The sequence below is a fragment of the Cervus canadensis genome, chromosome 33 (assembly GCF_019320065.1).
Source record: "Cervus canadensis isolate Bull #8, Minnesota chromosome 33, ASM1932006v1, whole genome shotgun sequence".
NCBI classification, from domain to species: domain Eukaryota; kingdom Metazoa; phylum Chordata; class Mammalia; order Artiodactyla; family Cervidae; genus Cervus; species Cervus canadensis.
In genome coordinates, this window is record NC_057418.1 from 28,264,946 (window position 1) to 28,282,190 (window position 17,245).

Here is a 17,245-nt window from a genome sequence, read left to right on the forward strand (position 1 = left end):
CCTTGAAGTCCAAGAGACTCTCAAGAGTCTTTTCCAGTACTACAATACCAATCTAGCAATTCTACTTCTGGGCTGGGTAAAAGAAGTGAAAGCAAAAGCTTGAACAGATAAAGTGTATGCCAATTTTCATAGCAGTACTATTCACAATACTATTAATACTATAAGCAGTACTATTCACAACCTAGACAGCATGTTAAAAAGCAGAGACATTACTTTGCCAACAAAGGTCCATTTAGTCAAAGCTATGGTTTTTCCAATAGTCATGTATGGATGTGAGAGTTGGACTGTAAAGAAAGCTGAGCACCGAAGAATTGATGCTTTTGAACTGTGGTGTTGGAGAAGACTCTTGAGAATCTCTTGGACTGCACGGAGATCCAACCAGTCTATCCTAAAGGAAATCAGTCTTGAATGTTCATTGGAAGGGCTGATGCTGAAGCTGAAACTCCAACACTTTGGCCACCTGATGCGAAGAACTGACTCACTAGAAAAGACCCTGATGCTGGGAAAGATTGAAGGCGGGAGGAGAAGGGGACGACAGAGGATGAGAAGGTTGGATGGCATCACTGACTTGATGGACATAAGTTTGAGTAAGCTCCAGGAGTTGGTGATGAACAGGAAAGCCTAGCGTGCTGCAGTCCATGGGGTTGCAAAGAGTCAGACACGACTGAGCGACTGAACTGAATTATTCACAGTCATCAAAAGGTAGAACAACCCTAGTGTCCATGATAGATAACTTGATAAACAAAATACTGTTTGCACTTAAAAATGGAATGTTTTTTAACCTTAAAAAAGAATGAAATTCTGATACATGCTGTAATATAGGTGAACCTTGGAAGTGAAAGTGTTAATCACTCAGTGGTGACCAACTCTGTGACCCCATGGACTGTAGCCTGCCAGGCTTCTCTGTTCATGGGATTCTCTAAGACTACTGGATTGGGTAGCCATTATCTCCTCTGGGGCATTTTCTGACCCAGGGATCAAACCCAGGTCTTCTGCATTGCAGGCAGATTCTTTACTGTTTGAACCATTAGGGAAGCCCAAGTGGAGTTATTGTTTAATGGAAGTAGAATTTCATTTTGGGATGGCGAAGTTCTGGAGATGGATAGTTGTGATGATTACACAATGGTATAAACCTACCTGATGCCTCTAAACTGTGCACTTTATGGTTAGAATTCCATGTATGACTATAGCAAAATCTATTTTTCCCATTTACCTACTGTGCTAGTATTAGATTGTGTCCTCTTTCTGGCTCTTGTAGATAGTGTCCAATGTAATATCCTTATTGGGACACATGGGGGTGTTTCATGGGGATGTATTTACAAGGTATTGGGTCTTAGGGAAGTGCACCTTGAAACTTAGTGGGGAGACCCTTTTATCAAACTTACTTAGGAAGGAAGAGGATGAGAAAATAAACCTTATTATTTCTTCAGTTTTGAAGGATGAGCAGAGTTCAGGGTAAAAAGTAAAATGAAAAATGGAGCCTGGAATTCTGCACATTGAACATGATCCAGAGACTTTTTTTGTTTGTTTGTTTTTGTTTTTTTTTGTTTGTTTTTTTTTTCAGAGACTTGAAAGTTATTAATCATATCCTTTATCAGAGTAGTTTCCTAAAACAAATACTTTATAGTAAATGAATGATTTTTAGCTATACTTTCCCTCTCTAATACTGTTTGGAAGCATTCACATTTCTTTGAAAAGTAGGATAACTTTTAGTTACTGTGTATGCACACATTGCTGGAAAAGGAAATGGCAACCCACTCCAATATTCTTGACTGGAAAATCCCATAGATAGAGGAGCCTGGCGGACTGCAGTCCACAGGATTGCAAAGAGTCGGGCACGACTGAGCATGCATGCTTGCGTACTCATGTTCCACTTCAAAATCCTCTTTATTTAGAAATGAGAGAAATTTTTGTTTTTCTTATCTTTAAATAACAAATAGGCATCTTAGGCATTTTCTGGAGATTTCGTTTTGGTTTAGTTTAGTGATAAATATCCAGTACATTTCCTGGGTGGTAATGCCCTAGAGAGTTAGCTGGTAATGGTCAAGGCTACTCCGCTGCTGTCAGTTTGAGGTTTGGGGTGTTTGTCTGTTAGACTAGATTGAGCATATGTGTATCAAAGACTTGGATGGTACAAGTGATTTCAGTTTTATAATGTTTTCCATCCTTAATTTAAAATTTTATATATTAACTTTATTTAATAATCCATTGAACGACATTCATTTATTCATCCAATAACCATTTATTGAATGGCAGACCCTCTTCCAGAAGGCATACCACGGGTATAGGAGTGTGTAGTCAAGTGATGAGGACAAACAGTAGAAACAGGAACACATCAAGGTCAGCTGACTAAATCTAATAATCTCCCCTGTGGTAAAATAGAATCAGAAATGGGATGAGAATGATGGTGGTTTAGGCTGGTCAGGGAAGGAATGGCATCTGAGACAGAAGTGCTTTGTATCCTCAATTTTCAGTACTCAATTCCTGAAACTCAGTAACTCTTGGTTAAATTTCACTTGAATCCAACAGTTCAGTAATCTTCATTGTTGTTAAGTTGCTGAGTCATATCCAACTCTTTGCAACCCCATGGGCTGACTGCAGCATGCCAGGCTTCCCTGTCTTTCACCATCTCCCAGAATTTGCTCAAACTCATGCCATTGAGTCAGTGATGCCATCCAACCATCTCATCCCCTGTTGTCCCCTTCTCCTCCTGTCATCAATCTTTCCCAGCATCAAGTGTTTTCCAGTGAGTTGGCTCTTCACATTAGGTGGCCAAACTACTGGATCTTCACCTTCAGTATCAGTCCTTCCAATGAATATTCAAGGTTGATTTCCTTTAGGATTGACTGGTTTGATCTCCTTACAGTCTAGGTGACTCTCAAGAGTCTTCTCCAGCACCACAGTTTGAAAGCATCAATTCTTTGGCACTTGACCTTCTTTATGGTTCGGCTCTCATATCCATACATCACTACTGGAAAAACCATCACTTTGACTAGACAGACCTTTGTTGCCAAAGTGATGTCTTTGCTTTTTAATACACTGTCCAGGTTTGTCAGAGCTTTCCTTCCAAGGAGCAAGCATGTTTTAATTTCATGGCTGCAGTCACTGTCCACAGTGATTTTGGAGCCCAAGAAAATAAAATCTGTCACTGCTTTCACTTTTTCCCGTCTATTTGCGATGAAGTGATGGGTTTGGACACCATGATCCTAGGTTTTTGAATGTTGAGCTTTAAGCCAGCTTTTTCATGAAGTAAGAGATAATAAAGACTCACAGTAGCCAAAATTGATTTCACAAAACTGGAGACAGTAAAATGTATGTACTTCCCTCATGGACTGGTCCTTCAGGCCTTCATGACAGTGTAGTATAGTAGGTTTCTCTGTCCTCAGCAGAGTCTGTTAAAGATGGAAATCAGAGTTACAAGCAGTGGTTGAGTGCCTTGATGGCATGTGAGAAGCCGGTGGTGTGGGGCCAGAGTTATTCTGAGCTTTGGTTAGATAACTTTTGGAGTTGGCTCTGGGGCATTCCTTGTCTTACGGCTCCGTTCTTCAGTTTATGTTTCTTAGCAATGATTGTTGGGTTTAAAATGTCAGAAAAGCATCTAATAGATTTTTGGAAGCCCTACATCTAAATTGATTTAAAGCAAAAACATTATTGATCATTAAAAAATTAAGACATTAGTTCCTGACAATTGAGGTATTATATTTAGAAATTGGTTTTTAAAGGTAACAGTTAATAATTAGTACTTAGAGATAGCTCTACAACTTGTAATTTAATAACTAATAATAGAATATATGTAGAATTCCAGGTAGAATTATAATATTGCTGCTTATAATATTAATATGAATCAATAGAAGAGGTAGCCCCATTTTGCAAATGGAGATGTAAGACAGATATCATTATGTGATTGATCATATTCACACAACTAAGGTATAGGAGGACTTGGATTTAGGTTTCATACATTTCTAATACAGAAATTCTGTAGGTAGATGAGCATTTATTTATCTCTATTTGGTTGTGGCTCCCATGTGAGGACAATGGGCCACATGCAGTTGCTTGGCTCTAAGCCCCAGGTCTTATAGCCCATCTGTACTATGTTATAAGTTATCCTAGGCTCTCAGAGGGTTAGATGCCAGTTAGTTAGTACCACATAATGAGACCGTGTATCTAAAAGGATAACAAGTAGATTTTTAATTGAGGAAAAACAGCAGCAAACTCTCCCAAGTAGGTGCTTTTGATGGTTTTCCCCCTGACGTTTATTGGGGTCAGCAGATGGTTGCTACGGATCCATTGTGGAATTGCTTACGTCCCCACCCATTCTAACTGCTTCACCTGCACCTGCCTTGCTTCCATGCTTTTCAGAGTTGGGATAGGTAGTTAAAGAAAGTAGTAAGCTCATGGCTGCTCTAGTGTTAGGAGACTCCTGCAATATGTCCTCTCGTTGTCTTGCTTAGAAAATAGAGGCCCCCCCCACCCCCTGCCCTGAAACAACACTTCCATATTGTGTGTAAAGGTTTCTGTAAACCAGAAAGTCAACATATTAAAGTGCAATTCATAGGGGAGTTGCTGGCTGTGTTGACTGAGCTTTACAGTCATTTTAACACTGGCAAAGTGTTACCCTAACTGCTTCAAATCAAACTGCAAAGATGCTCGTGTGAAATATAGTATTAGATATCAAATCAAACATATGGGTGTTGAACGAAAGGATATGTGTTGTGGTAGTATATGGTATTCTAGCATGTGGAGTTGTATTTTATGGAAATTCTTTGGCTTGGCTTATGGCAGGGACATACATTCATTATGAGACATCAAGCTGTAAAATAAATAAAAGCAAAGAATTCAACTGTGCTGTTGAATGGTTTCAGTACAAACTTGTCTGTTCTAGTAACTTAGGATCTGTGTGATGAGAAGCATTTGTAAGTCATTGTGGCCAAATGTTTTGTCATCATTGCTAGAAGTTTGAAAATAATCTAGATCGGGTCAAAAGGAGTATGAACTTTAGCATTTTGCAGTTTTTTCTTTTTACTTCATAGTACATGTTACAAATTACTGTGCTAATTGGTCTTAGAGGCAAAGTGTTTAATATATCCCTTACTCTTTTTCCCTCTCATTCAATATTCTGTAGTCAATTTGTTTTTTAAGTATATCTGGAACTGATGACTTAATTCTTAGAAGTATATAGGCTTATGGGGATGAAGTTCTTGGATTTCTCAAATGAACTATATTATGGTATTAACAATGACTTTACTATTCTCCTCCCAGGAGTGCTTTTTGCCATTCTGATATCTTGTTTTTCTTTTCCTCTCCTATTCTTTCTCTCAGTTAGGGAAAAAAATGTGTCAGTAGATTTCTGATTTGATAGAACATCAGAAAATATCATCAATAGTGTATTGTATTTATTGCATGAGGAAGAACTTTTCTTTGAACAATTTCTATATTTTTTAGGTTCATGTAACTAGAAATGGAGAAGACCCATTTTAGGTCATTCTGTCTATATCTTGGGTATTTGCAGAAAAGTGCTTCCCTGGTAGCTCAGATGGTAAAGAATCGTTCCATTCCTGGGTAGGGAGGATCCCCTAGAGAATGGAATTGCAACCCATTCCAATTATTCTTCCCTGGAAAACTCCATGGACAGAGGAGCCTGGAGGTCTGTAGTCCATGGGGTCACAGAGTCGGATACAACTGAGTGACTAACACTTTGACACTTCTCTTTACATCATCGACTGTGTATCAACTAGGAAAATACTATTCTTGTATAACTATGAATATCTTGCTCATATTGATACTTACGTTGTTTGATATACATAGTATTGTTTTCTAAATGGGTCTCATTTTATTGTAAAGCAGTGTTGCTTTTTTTTTTTTTTTTTAGCAAAAATAGTAAATGGAATTGCTAATGTAACTGGTAATTTGCTAAAATGTAATTGAAGCATTCTGACCTTAGTTGAAACAAACATGTACCCAAATCACAAGCATCCTACAAAATATTAGTAAGGGATCTTGAACTGGAGTTCATTTTCATTTGAGTATTGCATGAGAATGGATTAAGTAGTATAATCTTTCTCTGACTTTCTTGGCAGAAGCAATTTTAATGTCAGTATTTGGAGCTTTTTACCCCCTCTGGATTTTTGTGAAATTATCAGTATTTGATATCTGATAAAGTATTTTTTAAAGCACAGTTAAATTATCTTTTGTCTTCATTGATAGTATGTGAGGAGAAGGCAGTAGGCCAATTTATCTAATGGCAAGAATGTTAAAAATATTGAATTCAGTTGCTTAGCAAAGAACCCACTTCACGTTGCTGAATCGAAACCATATTTGATTTTATTGAATTGCATGTTTAGACTTTCTCTTATTTGCCCATCTTGACTCTTGACAGATGCCACCTCAGTACGGACAGCAGGGTGTGAGTGGTTACTGCCAGCAGGGCCAGCAGCCTTACTACAACCAGCAGCCACAGCCTCCGCACCTTCCCCCGCAGGCGCCCTATCTGCCCTCCCAGTCCCAGCAGAGGTACCAGCCGCAGCAGGTGAGTGCATTCCTGGTCCCCAGGCCTCTGTCCTGTGTTCAGAGGCCACCCTGGGTTCTGAGACATCTTCCTGTCCCATTTAGAGAATTTCTGTTCTCAGTGGGAAAAAATGAAGTTTTGAGAAAATGCAGAACTATATCCTAAACTGTTTGTTTATGGGTGGATGGTTGAGACTGAAGGGTGGGAAGAATGACTAGCTTAATAGCTTCTTACATTACCGGTTAGTGACAGCAGAAAATGTCAGTCATTTCATGTTCTTTGTCTTGTGTATTCCGAATCTTTCAAGAAAGTGCTCTGTCACTTTGTTGAGGCTTATTCACGAAAATGGTTTTATTGATCATTTAATCTTGTTAGTTGGCACATACATGGTGTTTTTATCTTGAGCTTTCTTTTGATTTGTTTTAATGGTAAGTGCTGTTGTATCAAAACATTGTTGCCTTTGGCAGTATTATTCTTCCTAAACTAGCTTATAAACAGATAGTCACTTCAATTACAATATATTAAAATACTAAAGGGAATCGTGTACTTTTGAGTATGTTAAACAGTTTCTAGTTTAAATTAGCCTCATTAAATACTCTTTGAGGTTATTGGGCTACATATTTCAGCTTACATGATGTGTTGAAAAAAAGTACATATGCTTTGGGTACAGTGATTCAGTTTCATCTTGTTTTAGAGATTGTCACCGAAGATACTAAAAGGCATCATGAACTCAGGACCTGTACTCTGGATTCAAATAGAACTTTCATAGCACTTTCAGTCATAAGCATCAAATTGTAACTTTGCATTTTGTATTTTCCTCTCTTCTTTTTTTTTTTTTTGTGGGTGGGAGTGGTAAAGATAGGGGAAGACGGCGACGTTGACTGTTCAGCCTTCAGAACGATCCCTGGACAGCTTGGCGTGGCTGCTGATGCTAGGCAAAATGTATAGTACATGAGGCTTAATTTTAACAAATTCAGCCAATTTCTCAAGTGTTTTATTGGATTCCCTGTAGGCTTTTTCCATGTGATTTAAGAGTTCCAGAAAGAGTTTATAGCTTTAAACAAAACAGTGTAACAGCTGAGATTGAAGAAGCTATAGAATCTTGTGTTTTGCATATGTGCTTGCAAAATTTAAAGCAATTTATAGATGTAGAAATGTACATTATTTCAAAGTTATTTAGTCTGTTCTTTAATTAAAATCAGGAAAATTAAATAGCCTTACAATACCATTTCTTTTTAAGTGATAGACTGGTATCTGGGTTTATAATATATAAAGTTAAAGAGTTTTTCATGGAATTTCAGAGCCTTAGTGAACTTCTCTGTAGACAAAATGTTTTGTCATGTTATCAAAGTTTAAGAAGGACTCAACAGAGATATTGCGTTACTCATTTTACTTCAGTGTGCTAAAATGAATCTGATTGTAAAACCAATTTGGTTAAGGATTCTGAGTGCCTGTCATTTCCTTCAAGACCAAATTCAAAATTTATTTCCTTCATGAAGCATCACTGATGACCTCTTACACATGGCAGTTAGTTATGTAATATCCTTTATATTTAAATGTTTAAAGCATACTGCAGGTAAAATCTTACTTTAATGAGTACTATTCAAATGTGCTTAGTTTAGGTCTATTTTATGCTTTAAGCGATACTACCATTGTTTTATTGACTTGAATACAATAAACTATATGTCAGGAAGTACTGTATAAAAATGACTCGATGTAAATACTGTCTTTTTTTTTTTTGTATATTCTGAAGAAAGTCAATTATTTCCCAAAGTATATTGGAATTTTTTTCTTGTTTTCACTATAAAATGTCTAAATATTTATCAAGTTTCTATAGACTCTTTTGGGACAAAGAAGTGGAAATCAGAGATATTTAGGGATCCTAATCAGAGGGTCTGGTTATACAGGAACAGTTTTGACTTTTAGGGAGTTAGATATTTATATAGATTGGGGAAGTTTATCTCGGAAATGACATCTAGCATTTTCCATATAGTTAGTACCTCCAAAACTAGAATAACAACCCCCCCCCCCCAAATCCATCCCAAAACAAAGTAAAAATAACCACTAGAATATCTTCAAAATCAATCTAACTTTTAGTAAGAATTTTTAATACTGAGTTCACATTTAAAAAACGAAGAAACTCAACTGTTTTGATTTAAGAAGCTGGTGTTTCATGGCAGACAGAGCATTCCTTCCTGTAGACTCTCCTTTTCTTTCTAGACACTGCATGGTAGTCTGCTGAGTTTTGAACTAGGAGATCATCAGAAAGTATTACTTTGTGTCTTTTGTTAATGTGAATGATGCAAAAGTTAATTTTAGAGTTCCATTAAGATACCTACCTTTGTTTCTTTAACATTTTATAATGTGTAATGTTTTGAATAATCAGTACATTCCCATGTGTAAAAAATTAAAAAGTACAAGGAAATGATACAGATCTGAGTCTCCCACCACAGTTCCTCTTGCCTAGCTCACCAGCAAGCTCAGCCTTTGCTAGATAACCACTTTATTATGTTTCTTTAGTTTCTTACCAAGAAGCAAAATACCATATTTTAATTGTTAGCTCTATTTTCACACAAATGTTGGTACACCATAATATACTATAAACATTCTTCTGTTCTTTATCACTCCCCTTCCCCACCCACTTAAATATATTTTCTATGATCTTTACAAAGGAGCAATAAAGTCATCCTTCATTCCTTTTTATAGCTTCATTCCATTTTATGGACATTTCATAATATATTTAACCGGTTCTCTTTCAGTGGGCATTTAGGTTATTTTTAGTTACTTTCAGTTCAGACAACTCTGCATGATGCTATGTGTTTGTGTCAGTTTGTAAATGTTCAAGTGTATCTGTCAGATAAATTCCTGGCTGTGTCAGTGGGTACATGCGGTTGTAATTTTGCTGGATTGTTCCTCTCAAGGGTTGTACCAATTTGTACTCCACCCATTGATGTATGAGAGTATCTACACATGTCCCAGTAGCATGATTTTAAGAATTTTCTGGATTTTTACATAGTCTCTTTTTTATGAGTTTAGTTAAATTCTGTGCTTTACTTTGACTCTGTCTCACTTTTTGTCTGATGAAGCCAAACAGAAGACTAAAAATTTTCCTCTTAAGTATTCCTTTGGTTAAGTCTCTCAAATTTTGATATGCGTTATTTTTATTCTCTTTTAGTTCTAAGAGTCTTCTTACTTCCCTTCGTTCATTTTTTAAAGACTGTTTTATTGAGACCTGAGTTCCTGTTTTATTCCCTCAGAAGGATTGGTGTATGCTTTTACCAGTTGCTTGTGGACATTAGTCATTAGGAATCATATATTGTATTTTATTTTCTGAAGTTTTATTATATAAAGAGATCTTAGTAGACTGATAGAATGATAGAATGAACACTCACATGCCAGCATAAGTTCCTGCATGTACTAGCCTAGCCATATTCAGATATCCCCAAATTGTCATCAGAATGCCTTTAAAGTTCATTCATTTCAAGCCAGATTCAAACAACTGTTAATACATTGATTTGATCCTTACATCGTTTTATCTGGATCAGTTCTGTCTTACCCTACTCCCATTCATCCTTGAGTCGGTTTTCCTATGAAATGGCTTTGTCTGGATGTTTTCCCTTGATGTGGCTTAATTTGTTCATCCTGCCCTTCTATTTCCTGTAGATTGCAAGTTAGATCCACAGGCTTGAAGTTAAACATTTTTATTTGTGATTATTGTAAATCATGTCCTCAGCATTTAGGTCCTGCTTCTGTTTAGTGGAGGGGTCCATGACCCTCCCTTTGAGAGAAAGAGCCTCCAGTGGTTCCAGCCCCAGGCTGTCTGGTGACCATCAGCTGTCTTCCAGCTGAGGGGTAGAGCCATTATGATGAAAATAGACCTTCCGTTATGGACTCTGTCCAGATTACTCACCCACAGAATCTGTGAGACTAATACATGCTGCTGTCTTTAGGCCACTAAGTTTGGGGTGGCATGTTACACATCGGTACTGACCGATATGGTTTGAATACTTCATAGGTGATGCTCTGAGAGTATTACATCAGGAGATAAACATCCTAATATTTTGTTGTCCTACAACAAATGGTGTTAAGATTGATTGGCGGGTTCAGGTGGTATGGCCTCTGGGACCATTTTAAATGGAATTCTCTTCTTGAGGTTTTATAGAGTGCACCATTAAGTGTTAATTTTGACCAGAAACCCTGGTCATGGTTAGCCTGTGGTTGCTAATTCTCAAAGGAGTCATTTAAAAATTCTCCCTACCTCTCAGTATCAAGTTCAAGACAGGTATTTTTCTTTTCTCTTTAGTGAATGCTCTTACATGATGGATATAGCCCTTTTTAGTCCCGTGTTTATTTGAGAGGTATCGTCCCATATTTTGCTCCTTCTTGGTGGCCCAAGATTCCTCCTTTCTTCTGTTCCCTGTATAGTCATCAGATGGAAAGTTAAAATCTGTAACAGAATTCAGCTTCTTTTGCTCCCTTACTTTTCATGTTCTTGGTTTACTTTATGTGTTCTTGGTTTCACTCACATTCATTCCCGGTTTGTGATCCATTTAAAAAGGCATGTTTCCCAGTATTTTCAGTATTTCAATTACAGACATTTACAGTATCCAGTCTGCCACACTACTAGAACTGGTGCTCTTTTCTGTTTTCTAGTTGTTTATTTGATGTCTTTTATACAATTTAAAACTATATAAATATGCAATTTAATAAGTAATTTAGAACATATTTATTTGATGATGTTGCTCAGTTGTGTCCGACTCTTTGTGACCCCTTGGACTGCAGCACGCCAGGCTTCCCTGTCCTTCACCAAAATGAAACTTTCCTACTGCCTCCTTTTTCTTTTGAAATATAAAGAATATGTTATAAAAAATATAAATGTTATAAAAAATAAAGAATACATTGCCTACAAAAAATTCATAGATACTGTTACTGTGTTACACAAAATTTTAAACAAGGCAGAAAAATGCACCAACTGTGTATGGAAAAGTGAAAGTAATATGTAATAAAATAATATATATTTAACTAAATAAATACATAGTATATAATAAAATATTATTTATTTAACTAGATGCTTGTGTGTGACTACACTGAAGGCTTGTGAACTTAACGTTTGCATGTATACGTGGTATCAGTGTGAGCCTGACAGCTACACCGTGATAGAGGAGTGTGGTATCAGCCTCCTAGATGTCAAGCTAGGGTTGTCAATGGAGATATCGTCTTCTAAGACAGAGAGCAGCTCTTGGTCAAAGTCCAACTGAAATAAAATATAATCTTCCCTCGATGTACATGAGGGTAGTTTTATTCCTGGAAAATTCAGTGTAAAGTTGTTTTAACAATACTTTGTTCTTATATGCAGAATGGAGTTGGGTTCTAGGCTTAGACAAATAGCTTCTTGTGTTGTTTTAGATCTAAATGAATGCTGGGACTTTGGAAATGAAAGAGAGATGTGGTTCAATAATCTGTTGAATCAGCCTCTCTTACACATCATGAGACATACCATTCTTACCTTATACCCTTAAATTTCATTGCATTTCCTTATCCTTGTGACATCTAACTGCCCCCCTTGAAATCTTATCACTACAGATAACTTGGGCTCCCTCATTTTTTTCTGAAATAAAATTTATGCATAATATTAGTTTCCTATATACAAAATTTCAGTAGACATCAGTATAATGCCATTCATGTAATAGAAAGGACAGAAAATTTATAATAAAATACTGTTTTTCCTAAGTAAATGCTCAGATGTGTCTACATTAGAAGACTTGTTAAATAGTGAGAAGCTTGCATTTATGTAATAACCATGAACTTCACAGATACAAGTGACAGTGATACAGTTATATTGCACAAACAACTCAAAATTGTGAACAGAGTTTCAATTGATGGGATTTATTACCATACAGTGGTGATTATGTAAAATTAAAATATTGAACATTTAAAATAACATGCTCAGCAGAGATGTTGAACAGAAAAAATGTTACCCCAAAGTGTGGAGGCCTCTAAGTTTGCAAATAAAATACACACCACAGTAAAAATCAATAAGAATAGGCCTGGTTTATTCTTCCTGTTGTTGACCAAGAGATTAACTAATAAATGCACTCTCCATTCTCCATCAAACATTTTATTTACCCAACGTGATGATATTTCCTTCTTTCAAATGGCGTTTATTTTTGAGTCATTAAAAAAAGAATGGCTATTTGAAGAAGTTTCGTGCATTTGGAAGCATTTTTGTATCCTAGCTTACTTCCTCAAACTGCTTTACCCAAGATTTAATAATTTGGTATAGTAGAGAAAATTATGGTGCCATAGATTTTAACTTTTTTTGTTGTTGTTTTAAAGTTTCCATTTTATCATTTTGGGTTCGTAATAAAATCCCAAAACAGAGGAGCCAGGCAGGCTCCAGGTTCATGGGGTTGCAAACAGCTGGACACAAGTTGGACTAAACAACAACTACAAAGTTTATGTGTAGGTTTGTTTCCTGGTTCTCCGTCCCCTCCTGGCAAACTTTCATTACCTTCCTGTCTCCTCCTTCTACCTATAGACTCATCATCTTTTCCCTTCTACCTCTAACTCAAGTCTACTTTAGATTTACTCTTGTGAGATGCTGAAGAAGAGGTCATGTTTTCATTGTGTCACAAGTTTCTCCCAGACCTGCTACCCACTGCTCTTAATGGAAGCAGCTGCTAGGTGTTGAAGGCCTTGTTGCAGGATCTGTAATGTGAAGGGAGTCACCTGGTATGGAAACTAGACTGTCTGTCAGTACCCTTTCCTCTGACAGTGGTCTTGTGCTGACTCGGCTCAGCCTCCAGGACCGTGACAGTTGGCAGTCTTGCAGAACAGTGTTTTCATTGCTTTAAACTACACTGTTGTTTCCATAGCTAGAAAAAAATCTTTCTTTCCTTAGAGAAGGTTTGTAGGAGGTAACTCCATTCAGATTAAGTTTCAGTTTACTTAAAGAGGATGTGTCAGGATCTTTAAAAAAAAAAAAATAGGTTAAAGCAGTGAGATAATTTCAAACTTTACCTTTTTAGGTATAGTTTTTCCCAACTGATAGAATTATCTTAGATTCTTGAGAGAAATACTGGGTACTATGAATGTGTACTTCTCAAGGTACAGCTTTTATCTTTTTAATATTTTTTTAAACCTCAGGCTTATTGGAAAAGTTGCAGAAGACAGAAAAAGGAAAACATAAACTATATATTGAATCCCTTTTTGCTTGGGACTGTTCCATATGCTGGGAATCCAGTGATTAATAAGACATTGTGTTTGAAGTGAAGGAATGAACTCCCAGTTGAATGAAAGGTCAACACAGGCAGATGACAGCACAGTGGGAGAGGTGTGATTTCAAGGTATGACATAATACTGCGTTTCTCAGAGGAGGTCTGGAAGAATGAGTAAGAGTTTGCTGGTGAGAGAAGAAATGATTTTAGGGTAGGACTAATTCTTTGTTAGTGAGAACAGAGATAATGCCCGACCCTGAAGTGATACTGAACAAGACTCTGAGATTGGTTTCAGTATCAAGGTCATTTAGAAGGAACATTAATTATGCTTGGAACTGGTGCCTTTCATTTTTTTTCTCAGTGATTAAGAATGAAATAAAAAGTTACTGTTCAATAAGTTTTTAAAACAAAATAGTTCTAGCTCAGCAATTCTCTTGTAATAGTGGATCGCTCAATAAATAGTTAAGTGGAAGTCTGAAGTCTGTATGTGTATAGGTAGAAACAAGTGTTTATATTTTATAAAATACCACTTTGGACATTTTTGTGGACAGAATTTTTCAAAAGGTGATGCAGTAAACAAAGTGTTTGGCAAATGGGCATCGTTTTGGAAAAAGGTGATAGTATTGGACATGAGGGTAACATACTTCAGAATTAATAATTTGTCATTGAAGTCTCTGATGGAGCTCAGACGTTAATTAGCATATTGACATTGCTCCATGGTGGCATAAACATTTCTTTATTATTATTGCTTATTACTTGTTCTAATCTTTGGTTATTATTTATAAAACAGATTGTTCATTTATAAGCCACTACTGTTCTGCAGCTTTTGGAGAAAAGTATAGAAGGCCTGTATTAAGTTACAGAAGTGCTTGTATCATTTGCTTTATAAGATTTTGTTGTCAGAGCAAAGATGAGGACATTTAGTTTGCTGCCATTAATTGCCTAGCATTTAGATATTAACACAGGAGTTTTAATTAACTTGATAATAAAAACTTTAGGAATGTTGATTGATGAAGACACTCTGCTTTAAAGGAGATTGCTAGTGAAGCCTGGCGTTTCCTTTGCATCTGACTCTCCCTCTTGCTGACCTTGCTTGTAGTTAGTTGTCAGGCTTTGAACCAGGGCTGAATATTTCCTTTTATGTTTGAAGAGCTTGTGAGTGTCTGAGGAGAAAACGCTTAAGTTACTTTCAGGTCTGAGCACTCCCGCTCCTGGACTTGACCCCTGCTGGTTGGCCTGGGTGACCGACCGCGTAGCTGCTGCCTCGCTCGGGTTGGAGCCACTCTGAGGGCTCAGCTTGCTGGAAGCAGCAGCCCGCTTGGCTCTCTCTTGGCTGGGGTGGTCAGAGCTTAGGAAAAGGGGGATGAGAACATGACTTTTCCTGTCTACCCTACTTTTTCCTCCCTTGGGAGACAGGGCAGTATATTAAAAATTCAGCACTGATTTTGAATATACTGTAGATATAATTTGCTGCCGTCGAAGTTTCGATTCATGTTGAATGGTCAGTTCCATGTGTATGTATGTTTGTGTTTTGGTTTGGTTCTTATTATTCCTGAAAGCTTCTTAAATAAGCAAATAGAAAAAAACTACTGGAGAATGAAGAAAAGCATTTTGATATTATTAGAATTTGATATGAATATTTTGCTATAAAAATCAGGGTTAGCCTATGCAGCTATGCCTACCTGGGTCTTTGCTTTTATTTTATTAGAAGTGGAGAAAAGGAAGAGAAAAATTTTTGCATTTAATATAGATTACTTCCAGTAATAAAGCATTTTTGGCTCTTTGATGGAAAACTTTGAATAGTTGTTATTTTTTTTAATGCTTTGGATTGTAACTGCGACTCTGTGTTGGATTATAATTTGATAATGCTATTCGTGGTCATGTTTAAAATATTTAAGAAAAAAGTTTTTTTTCCTTTCAAATACCAAAATTAAAGGAAAATAAAGCCAGTGAGGAATTAATATGGTAATAGCAATATTTTCAGTACTTAATTTACTTTTAGAAAGGTGATTGGAGGCTTCCTCCTGAAAAGAGCAACCTGAAAGCCACAGGCAGACCTGGAGCCTGTGTGCAGCCTGGTTCTGGTTTAGGCTCTGCTCCATGCTGTCCAGCACCTGCTCATCAGAATATCAGGCTTGCCTAGAAATGGACAGAGGATCAGATCCGCTGTCTGTGAGTGTCTTCTGTGATGATAAAAGAGGAAAATCTTACATTGTTTAAGATATGTTTTATTAAAAGCTGAAGAAAAATATCAATCCCAAGAGCAGGATTTGGTCTCAAAATCATTTAAGCTCCACACCATTCCCTGTTTCTCATGTAGCTGTAATAGGGGGTGAACTTTCTAGGTTCTTCCCCTCACTTTTTTCTCCCTCCCTCTTCCCCTGTCTCTGTCTCCATCCCCAGTAGAAATGGCGCTGTGGGGTTGGACTAGATGCCCTGACCTTAGGTGCACCAGACTTGTTCTCTAACTCTTTATCCTGGTTGCCCAGACTTGGCCAGCGCAGGGAGGAGGAAGCCTCTCCTTGGTAGGTGGGGTCTCTGCGTGGAGCCAACTCTCACACCTGATGTGAGTTTCTAGGTGCCCCTTCAACTTCTTCTGAGGACCTCACCCCCACCCCCACCCCCGCTTTCCCCCACTGGTACTGAGGGATACAGTTGAGGATTAGGTCGTGCAGTTAAAAGCATCATTGAGGCTCATTATGTTTATCCATACAGTTCTTTTCCCTTGATATTTAAATTCCGACACTAGAGAGAGGGAAGGATTTTTGTTTTTCCTGGATTGCTTTTTGCTGCTCTCAGCTGTCTTCATTTGTCTTTTAATGCTCATTTCAATTTATTGAAGTACAGAAAATAAAGTAAAACATAACTTACATGTATAGCATTAAAATTGTTCCTTCATTAATATCTTTGATTTTAAAAATTCTTAGAGTAACAAGCTTCACGTATTTGTTTTCTGGAAGATGATTATCTGTAGATGTTTGAAACATCAGATTACTTTCAGAATTGTATTGCTAGCGTGGGCAATGACCACCTTTTTTCTGTAAGGATAGCAGAACCAGGTTCGGATCACTGACTGATTTTTCTCAAGAGTGCTGGACTTTAGGGGAGAGGAATGTATTCATGTCTCTTTGCATTAGCCTTGGGGAGGTGAAGAAAGGATGGAGGTTGAAGTAAAGGGGATCCGTTGGATAAGTATACAGCTGTGGTTTTCTAAAAAGTAAAAAAAAAATTGAGGGATTGTCTGCATCAGAATCACCTGGAGTGTCTGCTCAAGTAAGTTCTCCCATCCAAGTACTAACTGGGTCCGCCCCTGCTTAGCTTCCGAGATCAGACACTGTCAGGTGTGTTCAGGGTGGTATGGCCCTAGCCTCAAGTAAGTTCTTTACACCAAAATGGTTCTGGGGTGTGGAGGGTGATGAGGAGGGAACCTGGGAGTCTGCATTTAACTCTGACAGGCAATTCTGATGCATTCCCAACTTTGAGACCCATTGGAGAGCAGAAGCTCTACCAGTGCTTTCCAGTG

The 17,245-nt window shown here is 37.4% G+C and overlaps 1 protein-coding gene across 1 annotated transcript in view; it reads left to right on the forward strand.

The window, feature by feature from the left end:
* ARID1B (AT-rich interaction domain 1B) overlaps window positions 1-17,245 on the forward strand; it is a 410,189-nt gene that overhangs the window by 115,269 nt on the left and 277,675 nt on the right. The window contains exon 3 of the mRNA XM_043456854.1: window positions 6,377-6,526. Within this exon, the coding sequence (XP_043312789.1) occupies window positions 6,377-6,526 (150 nt within the window). The remainder of the gene's footprint in view (window positions 1-6,376; window positions 6,527-17,245) is intronic.